This window comes from Peromyscus maniculatus, chromosome 4 (genome assembly GCF_049852395.1).
Source record: "Peromyscus maniculatus bairdii isolate BWxNUB_F1_BW_parent chromosome 4, HU_Pman_BW_mat_3.1, whole genome shotgun sequence".
Classification (NCBI taxonomy): domain Eukaryota; kingdom Metazoa; phylum Chordata; class Mammalia; order Rodentia; family Cricetidae; genus Peromyscus; species Peromyscus maniculatus.
The window spans coordinates 66486893-66513852 of NC_134855.1; the positions used below are offsets into that span (position 1 = coordinate 66486893).

At 36.8% G+C, this 26960-nt stretch overlaps 2 protein-coding genes across 2 annotated transcripts; both read right to left on the reverse strand.

Moving 5' to 3' along the window:
• Positions 1–9896: 9896 nt before the first annotated feature.
• LOC102905456 (olfactory receptor 4A15-like) lies at positions 9897–10877 on the reverse strand. The gene has a single exon (XM_006995941.4). The coding sequence runs from the start codon at positions 10839–10841 to the stop codon at positions 9897–9899; it is 945 nt and encodes a 314-aa protein (XP_006996003.1). The 5' UTR covers positions 10842–10877.
• A 13756-nt stretch (positions 10878–24633) lies between these two features.
• LOC102905140 (olfactory receptor 4A15-like) lies at positions 24634–25593 on the reverse strand. Its single transcript, XM_006995940.3, has one exon. The coding sequence runs from the start codon at positions 25582–25584 to the stop codon at positions 24634–24636; it is 951 nt and encodes a 316-aa protein (XP_006996002.2). The 5' UTR covers positions 25585–25593.
• Between the last annotated feature and the right edge of the window lie 1367 nt (positions 25594–26960).

Genomic DNA, 26960 nt, shown 5'->3' on the forward strand with positions numbered 1-26960 from the left:
GAGAGATATATGGGAGGGTTTGAAGTGAGGAAAGGGAAATAATGTAATTATGTTATAATCTAAAAAATAAATGCAAAATGGAAAGAAAAAAAAGATTTGCTACTCTGATATTCTTCTCTTGTAAATCGTATTTTCTACTTGTTAGTTCCTTTCCTAATTCCTCCAACTGGGTTTTGCACTAGACATGATGGGGAGTATGACTAGGAAATTGCAACTGCCAAGTCCTGAAGGATTTACTTGAAATTCTGATTGTGTTGAAATACAAATGGCTTACTTCTTATGACAAGAGATTTAGAATTTGGAAACATGAGGTACCAATTAGCTCCTGAATGTTATCTAGTCACTTTATCTTGGTTTTTCTCAAGAAAGAAGTTCTTGGATTCAGCTCCTCTCAGACACAATTCTGAAAGATGCAGCTTTGACCAAGCACCATGTTTTTACTCACCTCTCATAAAGCAACACATGTAGAACCACCTGAGAACTTTTCCATGAAGAACTCTCTCAGGATAAAATGATTTCCATGTATGTCAGGAAGGGATTGACACCATTACTAAACAGCCAATAGTACAAAGGCCATGTCATAAACTTGCTTTTTTTTTTCCTTTTATTTTATTTTACAATAACATTCAGTTCTATATATCAATCACGGATTCCCTTGTTCTCCCCCCTCCTTCCCCCTTCCCCTTCCCCCCAACCCACCCCCTATTCCCACCTCCTTCAGGGCAAAGCCTCCCCCGAGGACTGAGATCAACCTGGTAGACTCAGTGCAGGAAGGTCCAGTCCCCTCCTCCCAGACTGAGCCAAGCATCCCTGCATAAGCCCCAGGTTTCAAACAGCCAACTCATGCAAAAAAAAGTCATCCCTTTCTGCCTTTAGGAATTAAAAATACAAAATCTTTTAGTTGACAGACATAAGCTTACTGCTATGGGGATATTTTATTTGTACTAAAATATGATTTGTATGTTAATAAATAAAGTTGCCTGGGGGTCAGAGCTAATAACAAGCCTTAGCAGAAGCTGGGTGGTGGTAGTGCACACCTTTAATCCCAGCTCTTGGGAGGCAGAGCTAAGCAGATCTCTGTGTTTAAGGATACAGCCAGCATGGAGACACATGCCTTTAATATCAATACCAACCATAGAAGACCTGGAGGTCTGTACAGACAGGCAGTGACTAGGAGGTCATGTGGTTGGGTTTACAACCAATGAGAAGGCAGAATAGAAACACTATAAAAAGACACACAGGAAGTAGGCCTCTTTGGAGAGGTAGGGCAACAGCGACAGTTGTTGGCAGTGAAGGGTAAGGTTTTTAGCTCTTAGCTATTGCTCTGACCTCTTGGCTTTCATCTCTGTATTGGCTCTGTGTTTCTTATTTAATAAGATAGTTGGTTACATCTACATACTGCTATATTATTGAAGTTATATATTTGGAGGAGAAATTGTAATTATGTAGACAAAATTTGGAAAATGAATTCATGGAAGCATGGTTATCACCTCTAATTAATATTTTCTTTAATAATATATTATTCTCAGTTAAGAAAGACATTTTTTAAAAAATTTCAATGCCTTTCTGAATGTTCTACTATCCTTTCTCATCTCATGTTCTTTTTGTGGTCACAGAAACACACATATGAAACATTCAAGAGCTAAGAAAATTTATCCCATTGCCTTCATAAACTATTTCAACAATTTTTAAGTTATAAACTCCAGCTTTAAAGTTAGCCATCAGTATAAATTACAGTTCCTATTTAACCAACAGGAAAAAAATCAGGTATGGAGGGAGTCAGCCTTGCCCCCTAGCACAAACATTTGCTGAAGAGAAGATAAAGATATCAGTTCAAGTCTCTCTGGTCTACATCTTATCCTTTCCTTTACTTTGCACAATAGAACCTCCTAAATATCAACTCATCTATATCAACAGTTATCATTAACCTTTCTTATACCACCTTCGAAATAAGCCCTTAAGAATAGTGTTTCTGGCCGGGCGGTGGTGGCGCATGCCTTTAATCCCAGCACTTGGGAGGCAGAGGCAGGTGGATCTCTGTGAGTTCAAGGCCAGCCTGGGCTACCAAGTGAGTTCCAGGAAAGGCGCAAAGCTACACAGAGAAACCCTGTCTCGAAAAATCAAAAAAAAAAAAAAAAAGAATAGTGTTTCTGAATCTGATTCATGGAGTTGGAGGAAATAAAAAAGGAAAGGATTTCAGAAATGATTGGGATTTTGAAATATGCCACTTTCATAAGAAGGTTATATTCCTCTGAGAATGTCTGACTTCTAATATCCAGAGTAAAACCATCAACTTATTTACTTTGTGAAATCAGTTAATAACATGCTATCAGTCCTCTTCCATGTTGCCTAAACATATCATTAAAGAAAAATATACATTGATTCATCATGCTTTATTTTTAAGCCATTTTCATATTAACTATAAAATAAACCCACTGTATAAATACATTTTCTATGGCTTTATTAAGATTTATTTCACTTACTCAAGATGGTGTAAAGTAAGCTACAGAATTGCAATCCAATTTCTTCTCCTTCATTTTTACTATGTGATCTGTCTGGAAGTTTTTGAGCCATGTTTCACCACTTTTGCTTTGTGTTGTTTGTTTGTTTCTTTGTTTGTTGAGATGGAGTCTCAGCATGATGCTCAGGCTTGCATCAAACTAATGACTGTCTGGCTTCATCCAAATAACTAGAATATAGGGTCAGGCCACCACACTCATGTCTGAGACTTAATAATCACAATCATTTATCCAAGAATTCAAGCACAAGACAATCAATTTTATCTATAAACAAATTATCAAATAATAAAATATAAAATAGCATCTATTAATGATTAACTAATATTTGTCATATTATCTAATTTATTGTTTTCATTGTACAAGACCAAAGGCAGGAACATTCCAAAAATGAAATGTTAATATGATAGTAGAATTAAAAGCTAAATTTCCCTTAAATACCAAGGTATGTGGTCTCTAGCACCTTGGTTTCACATTACATTTCCATCAGCTTTCTTAAAATTCAAGCACAGAGAGAACAGAGTTTAATCTCTGAATTAAAAATAAATACTAAAATATAAAATATTGCCAATTCTCAATTGAATGAATTAGATCGTTTGAACATTATTTAATTCATAGTTTTCATATTGCTTAAAAAGAAACAATAATCTAAAAAGGAAAGAAAATTTACATGTTAAATATTATGCTGGTTGGCATATTTTGTTGGGTATATTTTGGTTGATGATGCTGGTGGGCCCAACTCATTGTTGGCAGTGCCAGCCCAGAGAATGTGGTCCTGAGATGTATAAAATAGCATGGTGCAAAAAAACATGAACAGCCGGGCGGTGGTGGCACACGACTTTAATCCCAGCACTAGGGAGGCAGAGGCAGGCACATCTCTGAGTTCAAGGCCAGCCTGGTCTATAGAGTGAGTTCCAGGAAAGGCTCCAAGCTACACAGAGAAACCCTGTCTCAAAAAACAAACAAACAATACAAAACAAAATTAAAAAAAAAAAAACATGAAGAACAAGTCAGTAAACAGAGCTCCATTTCTCCATGTCTGCTTGAGTTCCTGCTTCAAGTTCTTACTTGAGTTCCTGCCCTAAGGTCCCTTTATGGTGGAATGTGACCTGAGAATTATGAGAAGCAATAAGCTCTATCTTCCCCAGGTTATTTTTGGTCATGGTCTGTCATATAGCAATAGAAATAAAATATCTACATACAAAAAGTAAAACCACACCCCATTTCTCATTATGTATGTTATAAAATAGATAACACTTTAATTATAAGATATTAAAACTTTAAAAGTTTTAAAAATCAACACAAAATACATCTGCTTTTAAAATGGACAAATGATCTGAATAGACATTGTTCAAAGGAAGACATAAAATGAGTCAAAAGATACATGAAAAAATGTTCAGTGTCACTGGTCATTACAGAAATGAAAACTTCAGTGAGGTATAAACTCATTCTGGTTAAAGTAGCTATTATCAAAAAGATACTAAATGACAAATGTTGGCAATGATATAGAGAAAGGGACATCACATGTTATTGATAAGACATAGTAATGTGAGTTACTATGGCCAATATGGAAAACTGTAGCTGAAATTTTCCTGTGTCCCGCCAGGTCCACAGCAGCTCCAACCCAAGTAAACACACAGAGACTTTTATCAATTAAAACTGCTTGGCCATTAGCTCAGGCTTACTACTTACTAGCTCTTACACTTAACTCAGCCCATTTCTCTTCATCAATATGTCACCACATGGTCTGTGGCTTTACCTGTGTGCCATTACATGGTGCTCCCTGGACAGCAGGCTGATGTCTCCTCACTCAGTCTTCCTCTTCCCAGAATTCTCCTTATCTGCTTATCCCACCTATACTTTCTACTTGGCTACTGTCCAATTAGCATTTTATTAAACCAGTGTACAAAAGCATTATCCTACAGCAGAAAAAAAAAACACAGTTCTCAAAAGAAACAGATTAATCTCATCTTTGGCCAGAAAAGCCCCTGGTTTTATAAGTATACAGAGGAAATGACATTAATAGGCTGAAGATGCATTTGAACTCCCTGTCCATTGCAGGTCTACTCCCAGTAACTAGGAAATGGAATCACCCTAGTTTCAATGTGGATGAATGGGTAAAGAAAAGTGTGACCTAAGCACACAATGGAATACTATTAAGCAGCAAAAATACTTAAATCTTGTGATTTGTTACAAAATTGATAAGACTGTGGGAAAAGTGTTCAATGAGATAACATATGTTCAAAATATCCTATACAAAAGGGATAAAGAACATGTTTCACTGTCTGTAGTGATGGCTCAGGACTTAAGACCACTGACTGTTTTCTTAGAGGATACAGGTTTGTTTCCCAGTTCCTACATGGTGACTCACAATCATCTGTAACTCCAATTCCAGGGAATACAGTACCCTCTTCTGGACTTCCCAGGCACCAGGCACACATGTGGTGCACAGATGTGCATTCTGTCAAAACACTCATATGCATAAAATAATAACAATAATAATAGTAGTAGTAAGCATGAAATTAAAGGGTACATTTCATTATGATCTCTAATGTCTTCATTTCCCAAGAGATAGGTGTTACATGGAAACAATGGAGCTAATTAAAGCAATAACACAGAGCAATGAGGCAGACAAAGCAATCTTTTGTCTTCAGTCCTTTATAGAGGAGAGGCAAGACAGAGAAAACTTGGTGACTGGAGATAAAAACATTGGGTAAGGCAGGAGGAATAATTTGTAGTATTCTGTACAACAGCAGGATGCCCATAGTTCACAGAAATGTTTATATATTTTAAAATATTCAAAAGAATTTTAATGATCTCAATCAGAGGAAATGATAAATATTAGTGATGATGGATATGCCAATTATGTAATTTGATCATATAAATTTCAAAATGTCCTATTTTATCGGACAACTGTGTATAATTATTATATACCAATAAAAACCATTTTCAAGTAAGTTATAGCATTATTTTAAATAAAGTAAAAAAAATTGGGGCAGCTTAAGAACAAGTATTAGGATTTTCTGAGCTTGATATTTCTACTTTTTCCTATATGGAATAGATTATAGGCTCACTGGTAATTCAGACAAACTATACAAGGTTTTTTGTTGTTGTTGTTGTTGTTTTTGCCTAATTGAACTCTATTGTTTCTTCAATTAGCTCCATTGTTTTACAGGTGAGATCTGCCCTTTGGGAAATAAAGATGTTGAGTGAATATAATGAAGTATCCTCCAACTATTTAGGATTCTCTCCAAAAAATACAACCCAAAGAGTAAAGATAAGAAAATAATATCTTTGAAGCCCTGGATTAAGTCTGTCCTTGTCTACTCATATTCCAAAAATAAGCAAGTAAATTCAGTGTAAATATGTAATGGGAATCATTGCTTCAATATCTTTTGGGTTTTTTTTCTTTTTTATTAAATTATTTGACAGTTTCAAACAGAACTGTATTATATTCTGGTCACATTCACCAAGTCCACCAACCTGCAATTCAACAAGTTCCCCTCCTACTACAATCATTTCTTTTGTATTGGTTTGGACTTTCATTTTTTGACCTTTTGCTTTTAACCAAGTAACCCAGAAGGGTGTAGGTGTGGAACTATCCCCTGGAGCATAGGTGGATAATTTACAAATGGCTACACTTCTGAAGACCATGATTTCTCTTCTCCCAGCAGCCAGCAACTGGCAAGAGCCTTCCAGGAAGGAGTGAGTAGCGTGAATAGTACCACTTTCATCCAAGAATGAATGTTGATAGATGCGATCTTGTGCAGGCTTTTGTGCAGGTATCCACAGTTCATGAATGCAACAAACATGCCAAGCCTAGAAGAAAGTGTTTCACAGCCCTCATCCCTATTTTCTAGTTCTTATATTTTTTCTCCCCTTCTTTTTCCACATTCCCTCAGCCTTGAAGCAGGTAACATGGAAGTAGTTTTGAGGGTCAAACACTCAACAATAACTTATTTCAACCACTTGTTCAACCATAATTATTTCCTTGCATTATATTCTGGTCACTAATAAAAAAGAAGCTGATCAAGGCTAAAGACAAAACTACTCCAGGGTTATAAACATAAATACTTAAGAAATAGTGTGACAATATGTCCATTTAGCAAAACACAAACAACAGGTCACACCTAAGACCTACTGCCAGTCCAGTCATGAACCTTTGACCAGGTTCACAGTAACAGCCATAAAACCCCCTATTGTGGAATTTGGCTTCAGACCTAAGGAGAAGACTTTAGATTGCCCCATAACTGTCATGCCACATATTGCCCAGCAGGTTGGTATTGCATCTTGTAGTGTCCACAGCTGTGTAAAACAAACCAATTTTTAATTGGATTTGATGCCTGCTACATAGGAGGGGTTTCCTGTCTAGTACTGTAATGTGGTGAATGCAGAGACTTGCAACTGGTCATATTGAAAGACTAGGAGTTTGACAGACTCCCCTATAAGTAGACAGATAGGAAGAGGGGCCAAGACAGAGTAATAAAGATGGTGAACTTCCAAGATGACTGGCTAATTTCTCACCCTCCTGACCTGAGACAAAATCCTGGCAGCCAAAACAAAAGTCTTGTGTACCTTTTTCTTCTTTTAGACAAAGATGGTCAATAATAATAGTAGTAGTAATAATAATAAATAATAGTAAAAGCAGATATGAAATCAGAAGTGAAACAAGATGGTAGGTCCCAGGGGCCATTGGAGGGAGATAGAGGTAATAAATGAGATCCATGAGTGAGATTTTCAGTGAATAAATAAAAATACAATTTTAAAAAACTTTTGTAAAAATTACATAAATAAATATTCAACCCAATATTTCTAAATGTATTTCACAGACACAGGTTTTCAAGGCTCTTATAGTTGTGTTGTGAGATTCTTACTCCAAATAAGACTTCTGTATAGGAATCCTAGGGAAAAGAAAAGTGTGTTTCAGTGATGATTGTGGAAGTTATTTTAGTCTAATAGGATAAATCTCATAGAATTTATAGGAGTCTCACAAAAACTATAGGATTTATAACACATTTAAAAACTGAATAGTTGAAAATAAATTGCAAGCAGAATTTTGAGCTTCAAACTAACTATAGGAGACAGACTAAGAAAACTACTAACCTAAACCTATACACACATGACATCATTTATGGAAAATGCTGGGCCTCTCAAAGAGAGAGGGAAAGTAGAATATGGGAACAAAGATTATGGGAGTGTCACTTCAGAGCAACAGTTAGAATGAAACTACATAGACTATGATAGTCAGCTCTTCATTGCTGTCACAAAATACTTAAGAGAAATGATTTGAGGGGACAATGGGTACATTTTGATTCAATGTTTCATGGGTCCTGTCCATTACTACTGGCTCCATTATTATGGACTTGTGGTAATGCAGAATATCATCACTACAGGAAGCAAAGATATCCTGAGAGCATTATTACATTCATAATAACCAGCTCATATTAAATCTGCTTTTGTTCCATCTGATTTCCAACCTACTAGATGGTGCTTCACAGACCTATGGTGGAATTCTCACTTAAGGTGCTATCCTACATGCCAATCAACTCTGGTAGTACTGTCTTAGACAAACCGAGAAGTGTGACTCACTAATCTCCTAGACATCTCAAAATACAGTCAAAAACTAAGATTAACCATCACATTTACCTAAGTAGGAGTCAACCTTGCTGTGGAACAGTGTTTTCTACGTGTGTCCTTTACTTTCCCCTCACTTCACAAGTATTCCAATTCAGAGGTGTAATACTCAAGGAACAGCATTGAAGGAACATTAGAAGCCTCAACCACAGGACTTCTCAAAGTAGATAAACTTCTGGGTGTTATATCTGAGCCTGATGTGATTTGGTTTAAATTTACAAAGAAATCTCTAGAGAGTAGAGATGAGTTTATGGTGCATAGGTGTTTCAGGAGATGGAAGACTATAGCAGATTAAATTCCCTAAAAAGTACATTCTATTTTGGTTGCTTCTACAGAATATTACCATTCTCTCATCAAAAGCCAGAGTCTACCTTTTGAACAGTGAATGTGCTTTTTGACTGTCCTAACTAATGGGATATGGCAGAAATAATTCTATCTGACATCTAAGGTTGGGTGAGTTTGGTTATCTTCCAAGTCTTTTCAAGCTCTGAGACATCGTATATAATGTCCATCATTCTGAAGCTAGTATGCTTGATAGAACATTTGGAATGACCAAGTAAAAATGTGGGGAGTTGATGTCCAAGTAGAACCAGCTATATTAGCCCCACTGTTCAAGATATACTGTACATGTTGAGTGAAGAATCTTATAGATGATCTGAAAGCCAGTTAATTTATGACTCACCCTCATGAGATGATAATCTTTGACAGAAGTGCCCAGTTGAGCTGTTCACAAATATCTGACCCACATAAAACATCTGATAAAAAATAAGAAGGTAAAACTGGTACTTTAGAACATTAAATGCTGAGCTGATTTAATACACCCCAGGAGTATCTGACACTGTGCAGTAATTCAGACTCTGAATAGAATAAAAGTTATGTAGATGCTGTGAAAGGATGGTGTTGCAGGGTAGACGGATTTGGGAAACCTACTATTAGATTAAGAAATCAAGGTATACTTCCATCACATATAAAGACTGAAAGGTAACAGTGTGGGGATTAAATAATTATATTTGGAAAGCAAAATTTTCAAAGATTTATATTGTTTTTATATACAACTGGAGTCAGGGTATGATCCTGAAAAATCGAGCAGAGGATTTTCTTCAGGAATTCAGCTTCCCTATCTCTGTGGCAGGTTTAATGGAAAACCTTGATCTCAATATTACCCAGAGCCATACTCTAATTGCAATAATTATAAAATTCCTAACTCTCCATGTTGGACCCCTATGTCAGGAATCAACTATCTAAACTACTTTTATTTTTGACACCATTGAATAAGCAACATTTCATGCATGGCTTTTAGTCAATATGTGTTGAATTCCTGAGCAAGTTGCCCATGACTGATACAATGTAGATGAACAACTGGAAACTATTAATATTGAAAACTACATTGAGTAAATCATTTATTAGTTCAGAAAAAGGAATAATTAAGAAATAATACATGTATTCACGTCTATTAAAATAAATGTGAAACTCAAAATAAAGGAAATAAAAGTGAAGTGGGATTGAAATGAATTGTAAGATAGGGTGATGACACACCTAAAGTATTAATCTCATACAAATCTGTTCCCTAAAGTGTGAACATAACTACTTATATATTCATTTAAATGAATAAGAAACTCAATTACCAAAAGAGAACAATAATAAAATGATTGCAATAAAACTGTTGTCTTTGTTTTATACACACACACACACACACACACACACACACACACACACACACACACATATATCCTGGGTTTCATTTTTTCAAGAATGAAATATCTCACTCACAACTGAGCTAGACTTTTTGCTCCAAAGTTTCTTCATGGCATTTTTCATTTCTGTATTCCTCAGGGTGTATATTAAGGGATTCAACATTGGAGTTATGAAAGTCAAAACCACAGTCACGGACTTATCTATGGGAAATGTAGTAGTAGGCCTTGCATACAGGAAGATGCAGGGAACAAAGAATAAAACAACCACAGTGATGTGGGATGCACATGTATACAAAGCCTTCCGCTTCCCTTCCAGACTGTGTGCCTTAAGGGAGTGTAAAATGATTCCGTAGGAAACTAGAAGAATTAAGAAGGTGACAGTACAAATTGCCCCTCCATTAGCTATCATACCAAGTCCAATGAGATAAGTATTGGCACAAGCCAGTTTTAGCAAGGGGTACATATCACATACGAAGCTGTCAATGATATTCGGGCCACAGAAAGGAAGCTGATAAATGAAGATGAACTGAATTAACGAGTGAACAAAGCCCCCAATCCAGGCCCCCAACAGCATGAGAACACACACCCGCCTGTTCATGATGGTCAAATAATGAAGAGGTTTACAGATGGCCACATAGCGGTCATAGGCCATCACCACCAGGAGAATGACCTCAGCTCCAGCAAATAAATGATCGATAAAAACCTGAATCATGCAAGCCTGGAAGGAAATGGTCTTTGTTTTATAGAGTAAGTCAACGATCATTTTGGGAGCAATGGCAGTAGAATATACAGTATCTATAAATGACAAATAAGCCAGAAAAAAGTACATAGGAGAGCCCAGGGACTGGCTGGCCATGATGGTCACCATGATGAGCAGATTACCCATTACTGTTACAATGTAGATGAGCAAGAATGTGACAAACAGAACCTTTTGGCCCTCAGGGTTCTGGGTGAGGCCCAGGAGGATGAATTCGGTTACATTGTTCCTCTTTTCCATAAGTTCTTCTGAAGGGTTTGAACTCAGGTGTCAGAGCCTGCACGTAAGAGCAAATGATTAATTTGAAAGGATCCTAATTCCACATCACAATGTGATGATTTTCTCAACAATTCTCCCATGCTTGGTTACGCAGGTAGTTTGAATCCCTCTCTCCATTGCCCTACTCTTTATCAAAAGCTCCTTCTACAACCAAAATAGTGAATTTCAGGGTCCCGTCTTCCAGATATTTGGGTGATTTATGTCTGAAATGGTCCAGTGAACATATAATTATAGCTAGATACTATAGTCACATATTTATGTTAAATAATACCTATAATACAAATCATAAAATTTTGTGCAATATTTACATACAGCCTTTCTGATTACACACCTATAAATCACAGCAATTGTATCAGACACAGTTTGATTGCTCTTTAAATTCTCATCTTAATTTAGCTGAATCTCAAACTTTCTTAGATATGTAAGTGAGGAAAAAATATTAAATTTATTCTATTCCTGAAAATACATAAAGGATGTGTTTTTTAAAATATGCACATACTCACAAAGGGTAATAGTGATGGTTGCTTGACAGATCGTTGTATATTTTATCAAAATCAAAAATAATGAAACCTCTACTGAACACCTGAACATTTAAAAATACCATATGCACAGTAACAGTTTATTATAGTGTTATATTCTCCAAATTAAATTAAAAACTTACTTTATATTATAAAATATTACTGTAAAAATTATGTGTGATGGTATTTGCTATGTTTTACCATAGGTTTTTCTCTATCTTAGAGCATATCTCTAAACATAATACATTTGGAGATATTATTTTAATTGTATTTGTTCTAGCACAAACTCTATAAAATGAAAAGGCATGCATATGGTAACTAATTCTTGGCCCTAGAATGAAAGTCTTCTAATATAACTTAGAGGTATATTTAAGGATGGTACACAACTCATTCAAAGTAGGTTGATGTTAAATACTTAGTTTGGTGAAGATAAGATGGTATTGCAACCATATCAATCTAGGTCCAATGGCAAGGAAGGGTGAGAGCACACACAGTCACTGAAACTTTAAATCTTACACAGATATCTGGCTCCTTTAGCTTGCACTGAAAACTATTATTTCCATTTTTAAAGGTATTTTAGTTTAAAATGTGGATTTACTTACATTTGACTTCAAAAATAAACAGTTGAAAAACTTGATGAGTCATCTCACATAAGAATTCTTGTTTGAGAATATAACAAGCAAGTTTAAAGCTTCACTCTACTCAAAATAAGACTGTTATAATACATTTATTCTGATATGCATAGACTGAATAATCTTAAAATTGTATTTTGTTTGCATTACTGTGGCATTTACATATCTGTATCAATGTGGTTCATATCTAGTAGTTAATGGCTTTTATTTTGTATTCTGAGGCAACATTAATTCCCAAAGAGAATGCATCTACAAGGAAAAGGTACTTAATGATGAACCTCAAAATATTTCACTGAATTGTTCAAACTCTCCCCAAAGCACTTGCTCCAAATTAAATTATCCAAGGATTCATGCCCTTCATACCCAAGAGAACTGATGTCTTTTACATACTCCATCCAAAGGAGTTTGTATGTTCAGAGACATACATGGACAATTATATCAGGATAATCCAGTGGAAGAAAACATAAATTTAATAGGAAGTAACAAATTACCTACCAAAAGCAAAAATATTATGTTGTATTAATAAGAACCTAATCAACTCAATCAACTTGGATTTGAAAATTTAAATCCAAAAGGCACTCACATTAAAAAAGGGAGAAAAAAACTCAAGGCTTTCTATAAAATGGATTTACTTAAAAAGAATATATATCTTAAATCATTGCTTATTAGCTTACTAAATATTTTGATACAATTTGGATGAGATGATGCCCATATGTGCAATATCCAAGTTTATTGAAAATTTATACAATAAAATAAATTCAGAAATATTTGATTCTTAATTTTCACATTCTTTTAATTACATGGAAGCTATGAAAATCTAAATCTGTCTATATTCTTAAACCTATACAATACAAAAAAGTATATAATAAACATGAGTAATACGTTTAGTATATCAAAGACATTGAGGTTATTTGTAGAATTCTAAGAAATGAACATCACCTAGAGAAGAAAGTGATACAAGCTAGAAGAAACCCAACAAGAAGGAAGTCAAAATTCAAAGGAGATGGAATATTGCCAGAAATACCACAAAAGAGTAGCCACACTAATTCATTTTCAAATTCTCTCATGCATTATGTCTGAAGCCCAATTTCTCCTCCCTCCACTCCTCTCAGACCTCTCTCACCTCCCCTTTCCCCAGATCCACTCCTCCTCCATTACCCTTCAAAAAAGGAGCAGGTCTCCCAGGGATATCAACTGAAAAGGAGGAGAAAGGATTGTAGGACCCAGAGGGGTCAAGGACACCATGTGAACACAGCCCACAGAATCAATGAAGCAAGACTCATAGGGGATCATAGAGACTGGAGCAGCAATCATAGACCCTGTATGGATCTGTGCTAGGTCATCTGCATATGCATTTTGATTGTGTAGCTGGATGTTCTTGTGGGACTCCTAACAGAGGGAGTGTGTGTGGGGGGGAGGAGGTGTCTCTAACTCTTTTGCCTGCTCTTGTGACCCTTTTCCTCCTACTGCGTTGCTTTGTCCATATGAGGGTTTCTACCTTGTCTTATTGTAACTTCTTATGCCACACTAATTCTAAGTACCAAGGATAGAGATTTGAGATTCATGTTTTTTAAACTTAATTTATTCTTTGAAATTTTCATACATGTATACAATGGATCCTTATTATATGCATCACTCAAACCCTCCTCCAATCCCATGATGACATCTCTCTTCATACTTCATGTCTTCCCTTCACAATTCTTTTTTTATTTTTTATTTTCTTTTTATTAAGGAATTTTTTATTCATTTTACATACCAACCACAGATCCCCCTGTCTTCCCTCCTCCCATCCCTCCAGCCCCCCCCCACTGAACCTACCCCCCATTCCTATAATAAAAATAAAGTCTTATTAATAAAAAGCAACCCATAGACAGATTTTGGGGTAAAAGCTGAAAGATCAGAGAAATAGAACAAGCCAGCCACATTCTTACCTCTATGAAATCCTCATGAGTGAGTATTACTGTTTCCTCAAAACTTATATATGTTTCTCTGCCCTGACATCACTTACTGGGATTAAAGGCATGTGTGCTTCCCAGCACTGGAATTAAAGGTTTATGCCACCACTGCCTGGCTCTGTTTCCAGTGTGTCCTTGAGTGATAGGATTAAGGGTGTGCGTCACCACTGTCTGGCCTCTGTGTCTAATCTAGTGGCTGGCTCTGTCCTCTGATCTTCAGATAAGTTTATTAGGGCACACAATATATCACCATACATTCCCTCTTTCAACAAGGTATGGCCCCCCATGGGGAATCAACAGAGCCTGGTACATTCAGTTGAGGCAGGTCCAAACCCCTCCCCCAGCATCAAGGCTGTACTAGGTATTGTACTAGGTACCAAAAAGCTAGCTTATGCACCAGGGATGGATCCTGATCCAACAGCCAAAAGACCCCTTAAACCTATTAAAAAAAAGTCTTTAACCTATAATGTCCAATTAGTGCCTGGTGTGTATGGTGTGAGGACATTCACTGAAGCATGGACTATATTCCAGTGGCCATAGTCATAAAGTAAAGTGACTCTTTTTCCCCCAGCAGCCACCACCTACCAATGACTCTTCAGCTAGGGGTAGAATGTTAATGGAGTATTTTCTCTAAATCTGTCAAATGTATGGACTGGGCATTGTTAATGTAATTCTTGACTGTATATAGTGTATACACTTATTGTATTTATTGTATGTAGTTTTTCTTATGTTAGTTATAACCTTCTTTTATTATTTTAGAATTTTAGACAAAAAAAGGGGGGAATGTGGTGATATATTGTGTACCCTAGTAAAATTTGCCTGAAGATCAGAGGACAAAACAAGCCACTAGATTAAACATAGAGGCCAGGCAGTGTTGGCACACACCTTTAATCCTAGCACTCAGGGGTGGGGATTGAGGGTGGGGCAGAGATCCGTCTGGATCTCTGTGAGTTCAAAGCTACCCTAGATCACATGAGATTGATTCAGTCTGGGAGAGACACACAACCAGGGAGTGGTGGCACACACCTTTAATCCCAGCACTCCAGATCTCATGCCTTTGCTACCAGTATTTTGGAAGCACACATGCCTTTAATCCCAGCACTAGGAAAGAAGTGATATGGCTGGGCAGAGAAAGGTGTATGAGGCGTGAGGGGACAAGAATGAAAGACGTTTTGGCTGGGGAGCCCTTTTCTGCTAAACCCCTTCAGCCGGAGGTCTTTCAGCCAGAGCGCCTTTCCAGGCTGAGGAGTCCTAAAGGTAAGAGGCGGTTGTGGCTTGTTCCTTTGTCTCTCTGATCATTCAGAATTTACCCCAGAATCTGGCTCCAGGTTTTTATTAAAAGACCTATTAGAATTTGTGTTATAGAATGTTGACTTTATATCTGATCTTTGGTTGAAATTTTAAAAAAAATTTTGGTAGAGTCTTCAGTGACTCATCTATGCAATCACATTGTCTGCAAAAAAAAAAAAATGCTTCCTTTCCTGTATGTATAAATGCATTCCTTTGAATTGCTTCTCTTGCTAAGATTCTAAGGGCTATATTAAATAAAAATGTATGAACCAAAGAACCAGAATGCCTGCTTTAAGATAGTGTCTTTTATTTAAGACAGAGAGCTGCACTCATGAAACATTAACCATGCGTCCACCTAAACAAGGCCTAAACAACAATACTAGTTTATATTCAATGTAGATGGAGGAATTCTCACAAGATCCCACTCATAAATGAAAACATTCAATTAATACCTCTCCTTTCCCCACTGGAATTTTCTTCATTGGTTTAATCTGGTGCACATTTTGTAAAAGTAACCATAGCTACTTTGGATTCACATGTTCATTAGTCTAATGTAATATGCCATGTTATGTCACAACAGGCCTCTCCATCCTCAGAGTCTTATATTCTTTTTTTTGTAACCCTTCATTATGTGCCTTTGATCCTTCAAGAGAGGTGTTGATATAGGTGGCACATCCCCCAATGAGCACTCCTATAACTTATTGTTAGCACTTTGTCTATTTACGATTCTCTGCACTAACAATTATCCACAGTACAAAAAAAAAAATAGGAAGCTTCTATGATTAAGGCTGGAAGTAGCACTAATCAATAGACATGATGATAAATATTAGAAGGCAGTTTGACAATACTTCTGTCTTAGTGTTACTGTTGCTGTGATGAAACACCATGACCAAAGCAACTTGGACAGTAAAGGATTTATTTTAGCTTATGCTATGGGATGTTCTGTATGGCACATGTGTTGCTCTGATTGGTTAGTAAATAAAACACTGATTGGACAGTAGTCAGGCAGGAAGAAGTATAGGCAGGAGAAGGAGGAGAAGAATTCTGGGAAGTAGAAGGCTGAGTCAGAGACACTGCCAGCTGCCGCCATGACAAACAGCATGTGAAGATGCCGGTAAGCCACAAGCCACGTGGCAAAGTATAGATTTATAGAAATGGATTAATTTAAGATATAAGAACAGTTAGCAAGAAGCCTGGTACGGCCATACAGTTTGTAAGCAATATAAGTCTCTGTATTTACTTGGTTGGGTCTGAGCGGCTTTGGGACTGCCGGGTAAGAGAGATTTGTCCTGACTGTGGGCCAGGCAGGAAAACTTTAGCTACAAGCTTACACTTCCAGGGATGTCAGGGCAGGAACTCAAATAGGGCAGGAAACAGGAGGCAGGAGCTGATGCAAAGGCCATGGAGGGATGCTGCTTACTGACTTGTAATCTCCTGGATTGTTCAACTTGCTTTCTTATGGAACCCAGGACCACCAGCCCATGGATGGCACCACCCACAATGGGCTGGGCCCTCCATCATAAATCACTAATTAAGAAAATGTCATCCTGAGTGAGTTAATCCTGATTCAGAAGACAAACATGGTATGTACTCACTCATAAGTGGATACTAGATATAAAGCAAAGGACAATCAGACTGTAACCCATAGATCCAGTGAAGCTAACTAGCAAAGGAGATCCTAGGATGACTTTGGCCCAAAATAAGTTTTGGTTTTACCCAATCACTGGGAGAGCTTTAGTGAAACATTTCACTATTAGGGTAAGAATTTGTACTGTATCAAGCTGATGAAAGAAAATGCTGGCTGTGCTTTCAGGAGGGGAGGCTAAAATGTTTTTAGAATATGGATTAGGCTATAGAAAAATGTCTGCCATAAATCAAGCAGTGAAGGGGAAGATGAATAGGAAGCTCACTTACACAACTTAAGTAAAACATAGCTCTCTGAACAGATGAAGATAGGTCTCTTCTATATCACCAGAAACTAATCAATATTAATATGTATAATTCAGCTATCATTAGGCTTACAAGGGCTTATTGGGAAATGTTATCATTTATACTATTTTCTACAGAGAAAATATTTTACTGTTTAAAATAACCCTGGACTTTTGAATTAAAACCTGTTTTTATGTTCAAGCTATCTGTGTATTATTTCTCCTGCAGCTGTACATAAAATGTTTTTATATTAAAAAAGGACAAGAGAGAGACACTGCCAGCTGCCACCATGACCAGCAGCATGTGAAGTCACCGATTAAGATACATCAGGTTTGACCAGCCAAGACCACCTGAAGGTCTCTGATGACACCATGGCCCAGATGATCCAACATCCAGAACAGTTTCAAGGCAACTGGCTCAGACGATACAGCCTCATGGACTACTCCGTGATCCTAAAATTTTCTTTGTGTCCCCTTAAGATACAGCGCCCCCCTCCAGCAGGAAGTAGTAAGAGAAGCTACGCCCAAATTCCCAAATATACCAAGCTGGCTTTGGAGATGTATAAAAGTTAAAACCTTCCTTTTTAAAAAAAGAAAAGGGGAAGTGCTGTGGGATGGTCTGTATATCAAATAAAACACTGATTGGCCAGTGGCTAGGCAGGAAGTAGGTGGGACAAGGAGAGAGGAGAATTCTGGGAAGCGGAAGGCTGAGGCAGAGAGACACTGCCAGCTGCCGCCATGACCAGCAGCATGTGAAGTCGCCGGTAAGCCACCAGCCACGTGGCAAGGTACAGATTTATAGAAATGGGTTAATTTAAGATATAAGAACAGTTAGCAAGAAGCCTGCCATGGCCATACAGTTTATAAGTGAAAAAAAAAAAAAAGGACAAATACCCTCAGTCGTTGGATGGGGTTTCTAGCACGACAATTAGGGTGTTTGGCCATCCCATCACCAGAGTAGGTCAGTTCCTGCTGTCTCTCCACCATTGCCAGCAGTCTGTTGTGGGGGTATCTTTGTGGATTTCTGTGGGCCTCTCCAGCACTTTGTTTCTTCCTTTTCTCATGTGGTCTTCATTTACCATGGTCTCCTATTCCTTGTTCTCCCTCTCTGTTCTTGATCTAGCTGGGATCTCCTGCTCCCACAGGCTCTCTTTCCCTCGACCCTTGCCCTTCATTACTCCCACTCATGTCCAGGTTGTTCATGTAGATCTCAGCCATTTCTCTGTCATTGGGAGATCCCCGTGTCTTTCTTGGGGTCCTGTTTTCCAGGTAGCCTCCCTGGTGATGTGAGTAGCAGTCCAGTCATCCTTGTTCCACATCTAGTATCCTCCTATGAGTGAGTATATAGGCTAGGCCCCGGGTGGAGCTCTGGGAGTCCAATTAGCGAGAAAGAGGAGGGTTTATATGAGCAAGAATTGTTGAAACCAAGGTTGGGTAAAGCACAGGGACAAATAACCAAACGAATGGAAACACATGAACTATGAACCAAAGGCTGAGGGCCCCCCCAACTGGATCAGGCCCTCTGAATAGGTGAGACAGTTGATTGGCTTGATCTGTTTGGGAGGCATCTAGGCAGTGGTACTGGCTCCTGTGCTCAGTGCATGAGTTGGCTTTTTGAAGCCTGGGACTTATGCAGGGACGCTTGGCTCAGTCTGGGAGGAGGGGACTGGACCTGCCTAGACTGAGTCTACCAGGTTGATCTCAGTCCTTGGGAGAAGCTTTGCCCTGGAGGAGGTGGGAATGGGGGGTGGGCTGGGGGGAAGGAGAGGGGGGCAGGAGGGGAGAGAACAAGGGAATCCGTGACTGATATGTAGAACTGAATTTGGTGTTGTAAAATAAAAGAAAAGGAAAAAAAAAAAGGACAAATACTATCAAATTGTATTACTATAGAATATACAATAAATAGAGGCAGAAAGACTAGACCTTATCTCAAGATGGAAAAGAAAGGAATATAGAGCAATGATTTCCTAAGTACAGAATCTCTGTTTTGTGTGATGGAAAAGTCCCACTAATGGTCAGTAGTATCAGGACATAATATCATGAATATAATAAATCAATACAATTAATGTAATTAATGAATATTATAAATATAATTATTGAATAAAAAAGAAAATGTCATACAGTCTTGCCTACAGCCTGATTTTATAAAGGAATTTTATTTTTTTTCCTTTTTAAATCTTTTTATTTATTTATTCTTTGTGGCTTTCACATTATGCATCTCAATCTCATTCATCTCCTCTTCCTTTAGTGTCCACTCTCTACCCTAGAACCTCCCCCCAAAAAATTAAAAAAAAAATAAAACTTAAGAGAAAAGAAAAACAGGAAAAAAGATAAAAATCTCATTGCGGAAGCTATAGTGTGACACAGTGAGTCACACAGTTTACCTTTTAGTCCACATACCTTTACTTGCAAATGTTTATTGTAAAACGTCATTGGTCTGGTTTAAGGTCTCTGGTTTCTGATACACTATCCATAGTGGCCCTCACTGGAACTCCTCTTGGATATCCTGTTGTCCCCTGTGTTGTGGAGATCCTGCAGCTTTGGATCTGTAGGACCAGTCCCTTCACTTATTCCAGCTCTCTGGGTCCCTGCTCTCAGATGACTTTAGCTTGTATCAAGTTGACACAAAACTGTCCAGTACAATATTCATTTCCAAACACACCACTTGTTGCTGCTTTAGGATCTATGCCTTTCCTAGCAATGAGTTTCAACTATGTTTATATAGCATCAGGCATGAATTGCCTACTATGGAGAAATCTTCAAATCCAATCAAGAGAATAGTCGGTTACTCCCACAGTCTTGTCACTCATGTACCAGTGGGTATATCATGAATGGTTGGTCAGTACTGTTTCATTTAGAGTCCTGCACTGGATATCTTTTATCCCCTAGAAGCTCATATATCACTTCCAGCACTATGAAAACTAGCCAGCAGGGAGAGTTTCCTGGTCAATTCAAAATTGATTACTCCATTCCTTTCAAACATAGTGAGTGGTGCTCTCCACAATAGTGTATTAGCATGTAGTTGTGACAGACAACCAAAACCAAAGCACTAGTCTAAAATTTGATAAATTTAGGGTGTCATTCTTAAAAAGACATCATTTCTACAGATAATGAGTGCAAGGTAATATGAATTGGTTTGATGTAACAAAAGAAGAAAATAAAAGAAAGCTTTGGTTCTCAGGAAATAGAGGAAGAATGAAAACATCTGGGGGTACTAATTTTTGCTTCCTAACTTAAAAAAAATATTACTATACTAAACAAATTAAAAGAAGAGCATATTGCTAAAATTCAATAGGACACCCAGAAATAGTTACACCTCATGCCAGCTACATAGCAGTTATACTTTCGCACTTCAAAATGAAGAGAAGACAGGTAGCAGATGCCCATAAAAACATACAGTAAGAAGAAAACCAAACCACATTTCAGCCCCCTATTTCAGCCTAAGCAATGAGAGGTAAACATATTTTTCTAAGAATTTATGAGCTTAGATTCCAAAGAAATTATTGATGGTAGATTTGTATGGAATTGATTAATTTTTATTAGGGAGTAATGTGTAAATAATGGTGGAAATTGGGTTGAGCATAGAGAAAAATCTCACATGAACATAGCTGCAGCAAAGCACCACACTATAGGAAATTCCTCAGCAAGAATAAACCCAAAGATGTCTACTTCAATGGGCTGGTCCATCATATGTTGTGAATTTACTATAGGACAACTCTAGGAATTTTTAATTTCACTCATAATTTCTTCAAAACCTATTCAATACACAATAATATCTTCTTCAATCTCATGATTTTTAATATGTCTGTGTAGTAGCTCTCACCGTTCATTTCTAGTTACATTCCACTGTCATTGGACAAAAATGTAAGGAAGTATTGCAATATTCTGATGTTTAGCAAGACTTGTTACATGTCCTAGAATATGATTTATTTAGAAAAAGTTCTAAGGGGTGCTAGAAAAAATGTATAGTTAGCAATATTTGGCTTGAATATTTTATAGATGTGAGTTAAAACCATCTGTGATATGATTTAATTTTCATGTTTATTTATTTTTGTCTGCATTAGTTGTCTAAGGCTAAGAGTGAGATACTAAAGTCACCATTACTGTTATGTGGAAATTAATTAGTATGTTTATATCCAGTATCACTTATTTTATATTCTTCCAGACCTTTAGAGAAGAACTAACTCCAATGATCCCAGACTATCAAACTTGGTATGAAGCTAAAGAGCACTAATAAAATCACTTTATCATTCTGATACCAAATCCTAATAAAATGCAACATAAAAACTATAAGCTAAGCTCCTAATGAAGATAAGTATAAAAAGTGCTTGGTATAATATTTGCTAATAGAATTCAAAGACACATAAAAATTCATTAATATCTAGTTGGTTTAGTTCAAGTACTACAAGAATGGTTCAACACAAACAAATCAAAAAATGTAATATGGCACCAATGCAAGTATATAAATCACATTTTATGTAGATTCACTTCATGATAATATTCATTTCATGTAATAGAAGATATAAGCATCACCATAATATAGGCTATACCCAACAATACACTGCATAGGGTAAAAAATCAATCACTCCCACAAAAATCACAATGAGCTCATTGTATCAATTTCTCCATTAATTTTTTATTTTTATTTTCTTTTGAGAATTTTATGCATAAATGATATATTTACATAATTTTACGTATCCCCCCTCCAATTCCACTGTTGACACATTCCCCTTCAAATTTGTGACTTCTTCTTCTTCTTCTTCTTCTTTATTATTGCTAAGTATATGTAATTCTCCGCCATGCCGTGGTGTGTATGTGTGTGTGTGTGTGTGTGTGTGTGTGTGTTGAGTTCATTTAGTATTGCTCATAAGTACAAGTGTTTAGACTGACCACTTGGAATTGGATAACATATAAAGGGAGTCACTGTTGGAGAAGTCAGGTTTGACTGATTTTCTGTCTCTTGGTAGCCATTAATTACATGTACTGCTTCATCTATGGGTGGGACTTTGTGGGATTTTCTCCATCCATGTTGGAATGTCAAATGTGCTGTCATTGCGCAGGTCATGTTTAAGCAACAGATTTCATAGGTGAAGCTCTCTGCCATATATATATAAGACACCATCTTACAGTGATGTCCTGGTTCTGAGCCTCTTACAATCTTACTCAATAGGGCTCTATCCCTTGGTGTCTTAGTGAGATTTAAAAAAAAAATCAAAGGAATGATAAAGCGATACAAGTAGGAATGAAGATAAAATATATTTATTTGAAGATGATATGAACATCTACCTGAAACCTTAGAAACTCTATCAAAACGTCATAGATACAATAAATAATTTCAGCAGAGGATCAAGGTAGATAATAAAAAAATCAACATCTACAAATCAATTGCTTTCATAGATGGCAACAATGAATATGCAGAGAAAGAAATAAAGACTATATTCTTATTCACAACCACCTAAAACTTGATTTTTGATGAAGACACCAAAAATAGACACCTGGAAAAAAGTCAGCCTCCTCTACAAAAGGTACTGTGAAAACTAGACTCCCAAATGTAGATTAATGATACATGAACCTTTTCTTTAACTCTTTACAAAGACCAGTTCCAAATGAATCAAAAACCTTAATGCTAGATCCAAAGTTCTGGGATTCTCTAAGGGAAATTATTTTAAAGTTTGGACAAGATGTTTCCATAAAGGACTGTTATGACTTAGAAAATAGTTCCAGAATGACGAAGAAGATTGTGTAGAATTAAAAGGTTAGCATCTAAAAGAAAAAACAGTTTACTAAATAGAAGAAAATCATTGCTAACTACACATCTGGCAGATTTATAGGATTAATACCTACATACAAGAACTAAACAACCCTAAATACCAAGAAATCAAACATCCCAATCATTAAATTGTTTACTGACCTGAACAGCTCTCAAAGTATGAAGAAATTACCAATAGATGTGTGCAATCATGCTGAACATCATCAGCCATCAGGGAAAGACAAATTGAAACTATACTGAGATTCTATCTCATCACAATAATAATGCCTACTATTTTTTGTTTTATTTAATTTCTTTCTTTTTTCTTCCATTTTTCTTTATTAAGAACTTTCTACTCACTCCACATACTATCCACAGATCTCCCCTCATCCTTCCTTCCACTCCCCAGCCCTCTTTCTTAAGCCACCCTACATCCTCACATCCCCCAAATCGAGGTCTCCCATGGGGAGTCAGCAGAGCCCAGCACACTGAGCCTATAATGCCTACTATTTTTGAAAGAAGTTAGCAAATGCTAAGAAGGATGTAGACAAAAGAGAAAACTTCTGTACTCCTGGTAGGTTTGTAAATTAATCCAGCCACTGTTGAAACCAGCATGGGGAGTGGTTACTTAAAAACCTATAACTAGATCTACCATGTGAACCAGATATAATTTCTAAGTGTTTAACCCAACACATTTAATGCCAGTCAACATTATACAGACATCCTTGCACATCAGTGTTTATTACAGCTCATTCACAAATAGCTAAATAACAGAATCAACCACTAAGGTATGGAATCAGCCCAGATGTCCATTAGCATAGGAATGAACAAGGAAAATGTGTTATCAAATACATAGGAATTTATATTCAACCATAGAAAGAAAAAATTGTATACTTTGAAGAAAAATTGATCCAGCTAGAGATTATACTATGAAATAAAAAGTCAAACTCATATGACAAATATTCCATGTACTCAATCATATATGGATTACAGAATTTCTTTAGATACTGCTAAGTAAACAATAATTTTGAATCTCAACTTAGAACTGTATTGAACTGGCTCCTTGGACTAAAGAGAGCAAACTCTCAAAAGACATGTTTCAGCACATGAACATCAATATTTTTTCCTACTCTGACCACTCACACAAATGGTGAGGTGAAAATGTCAATTAACTTCATTAAGACTTTCTATAATACATGTACACATCAAAGCATTATCTTTTAATTTATAAATATACACAAAATATCAATAGAATAAAGTTTAAGTTCATGAAACAAATTGAAAATATATAAAAAGACAAAAGCCTAGCCCATAAAAGAACTTTCACTAAGCCAGGTGGTGGTGGTATATGCCTTTAATCCCAGCACTTATAAGGCAGAAGAAGGTGGATCTCTGTAAATTCAAGGCCAGCCTGGTCTACAGAGCTAGTTCCAGGACAGCCAACATTATAAAGGGTTTTTGTTGTTGTTGTTGTTGTTTTGATTTGAAACCTTGTTTTAAAAAAAAAACTTACACTAGTGTGTATTAAGCCTGTAGAATAGTCTTGGTTTTTAAAGATGACGCATAATCCACTTAAACATGAAGACCACTGTTTCAGCACAAAGAAATAACAAAAGAGAATAACAATGAAAATGCAAATGCTTCAGGGCAATTGTCCCTTGCTTCCATGAAAGAATGAATGTCATGTTCTACAGGAAGAATATAGCTCTCCTACTAAAGTGATTTTAGTGCTCCAAAGTCTCCTCATGGCATTTTTCATTTCTGCATTCCTCAGGGTATAGATTAAGGGGTTCAACATAGGAGTAATTAAAGTTAATACCACAGTCACAGACTTATCTATGGGAAATGTGGAAGTAGGCCTTGCAAACAAGAAGATGCATGGAACAAAGAATAAAATGACTACAGCAATATGGGATGCACACGTATACAAAGCTTTGCGCTTCCCTTCCAGACTGTGTGCCTTAAGGGAGTGTAAAATGACTCCATAGGAAACTAGAAGAATTAAGAAGGTGACAGTACAAATTGCCCCTCCATTAGCTATCATACAGAGTCCAATGAGATAAGTATTGGCACAAGCCAGTTTTAGCAAGGGATAAATGTCACATAAAAAGTTGTCAATGATATTTGGACCACAGAAAGGAAGCTGATAAATGAAAATAAACTGAATTAATGAGTGAATAAAGCCCCCAATCCAGGCACCCAACAGCATGAGAACACACACCCGCCTGTTCATGATGGTCAAATAATGAAGAGGTTTACAGATGGCCACATAGCGGTCATAGGCCATCACCACCAGGAGAATGACCTCAGCTCCAGCAAATAAATGATCAATAAAAACTTGAGTCATACAAGCCTGGAAGGAAATGGTCTTTGTTTCATAGAGCAAGTCAGCGATCATTTTGGGAGCAATGGCAGTAGAATAGACAGTATCTATAAAAGACAAATAAGCCAGAAAAAAGTACATAGGAGAGCCCAGAGAATGGCTGGCCATGATGGTCACCATGATGAGCAGATTGCCCATTACTGTTACAATGTAGATGAGCAAGAATATGACAAACAGAACCTTTTGGCCCTCAGGGTTCTGGGTGAGGCCCAGGAGGATGAATTCGGTTACATTGTTCCTCTTTTCCATAAGTTCTTCTGAGGGGTTTTAACTCACTCAAGTGTCAAAGCCTGCAGATAAAAAGCACATGCTGAATTTTAAAGTAATCCTAAGTCCCATGACCAAAAATTTATGACTAGGTAACTGCTCTCATGGCATAGTACAACCTGTCCCCTAAATTCTTATCTTTATATCCATACATTAGTACATATCTCAGCCCTCAGTTGAAAAGCTTCTTTTTGCAGTAGATAGAAATTCACACAGACATGCAACTGGTGGACTATGTAGATAACTGGAGATTGTGGAGTCTATCTCTAATTGGGATATATAAACCCTCTCTTCACAAGGCTCAAGGATATTTGCAGAAATGGGACAGAAAGTTATGAGTCAGAGGTAGTGGAAGTCTGTAGTGAAATAGTGTTTGCCAGACTCAATGGGACACTACACACATGAACTCACAGTGGGTATGACTGTATACACAAGAACTATATGGAATCAAACCTGTAAAATCACAGAATGGATATCAAAGGGGCTCATAAATTTCCACCACTAACTAAGAAAGAGCTTGCACACTGCTCACATAAGAAGCATCTCAAAAAATGAGTGTTTGGGTTACTCTCTCACTATCTCTCACCTTGTTTTCACAAACATCCTCCTTCAAACACCATAATGAAACTTCAGGATGAAAAGATCTTCTGAGTCCCAAATACTGCTTTCTTTAGACAGTTCCTCACAAAGACTAGAAGCTGTGGTTTATGTATACTTTTTTGTTTCTCAAAATCATTTTTAAAAATTATGCATTTTTAAATCAATATTATACTTTATGAAATAAGAAACTTCTTACAAAAAAAAAAAAAAAAAAAAAAAAAAAAGGCCGGGCGTTGGTGGCGCACGCCTTTAATCCCAGCACTCGGGAGGCAGAGGCAGGCGGATCTTTGTGAGTTCGAGGCCAGCCTGGGCTACCAAGTGAGTTCCAGGAAAGGCACAAAGCTACACAGAGAAACCCTGTCTCGAAAAACCAAAAAAAAAAAAAAAAAAAAAAAAAAAAAAAAAAAAAAAAAAAAAAAGAAACTTCTTACAAATATTGGTGAGACTTCCAGATTTTTATGTACTCAACAAATGAATTGTTAATGGATGTTTTAAACATGTGAATCTGATTAATGGCAAATAAAATAATAGAATATAGTTGCAAAAGCCAGTGCCATATGAGAGAAACAAACTGCATACTGTGTGAATAGATGAAATACTTGGAAACACTTTCAAACTGCAGTTTTCTGCAAGTATAGATGATGAAATTTATATTTTAATGTAGACACTTTTGAAACCCACGAGGAAAGTCTTTGCCTGCACATTTCTACTTAATTACTTTATAGGCAGAGTTATATCCTTTGAAAATAGAAGTTCTT

What these genes read in the sequence shown, in the direction of transcription:
- LOC102905456 (XM_006995941.4), bottom strand. Translation starts at nt 10,841, where the DNA reads ATGGAAAAGAGGAACAATGTAACCGAATTCATCCTCCTGGGCCTCACC.
- LOC102905140 (XM_006995940.3), bottom strand. Translation starts at nt 25,584, where the DNA reads ATGGAAAAGAGGAACAATGTAACCGAATTCATCCTCCTGGGCCTCACC.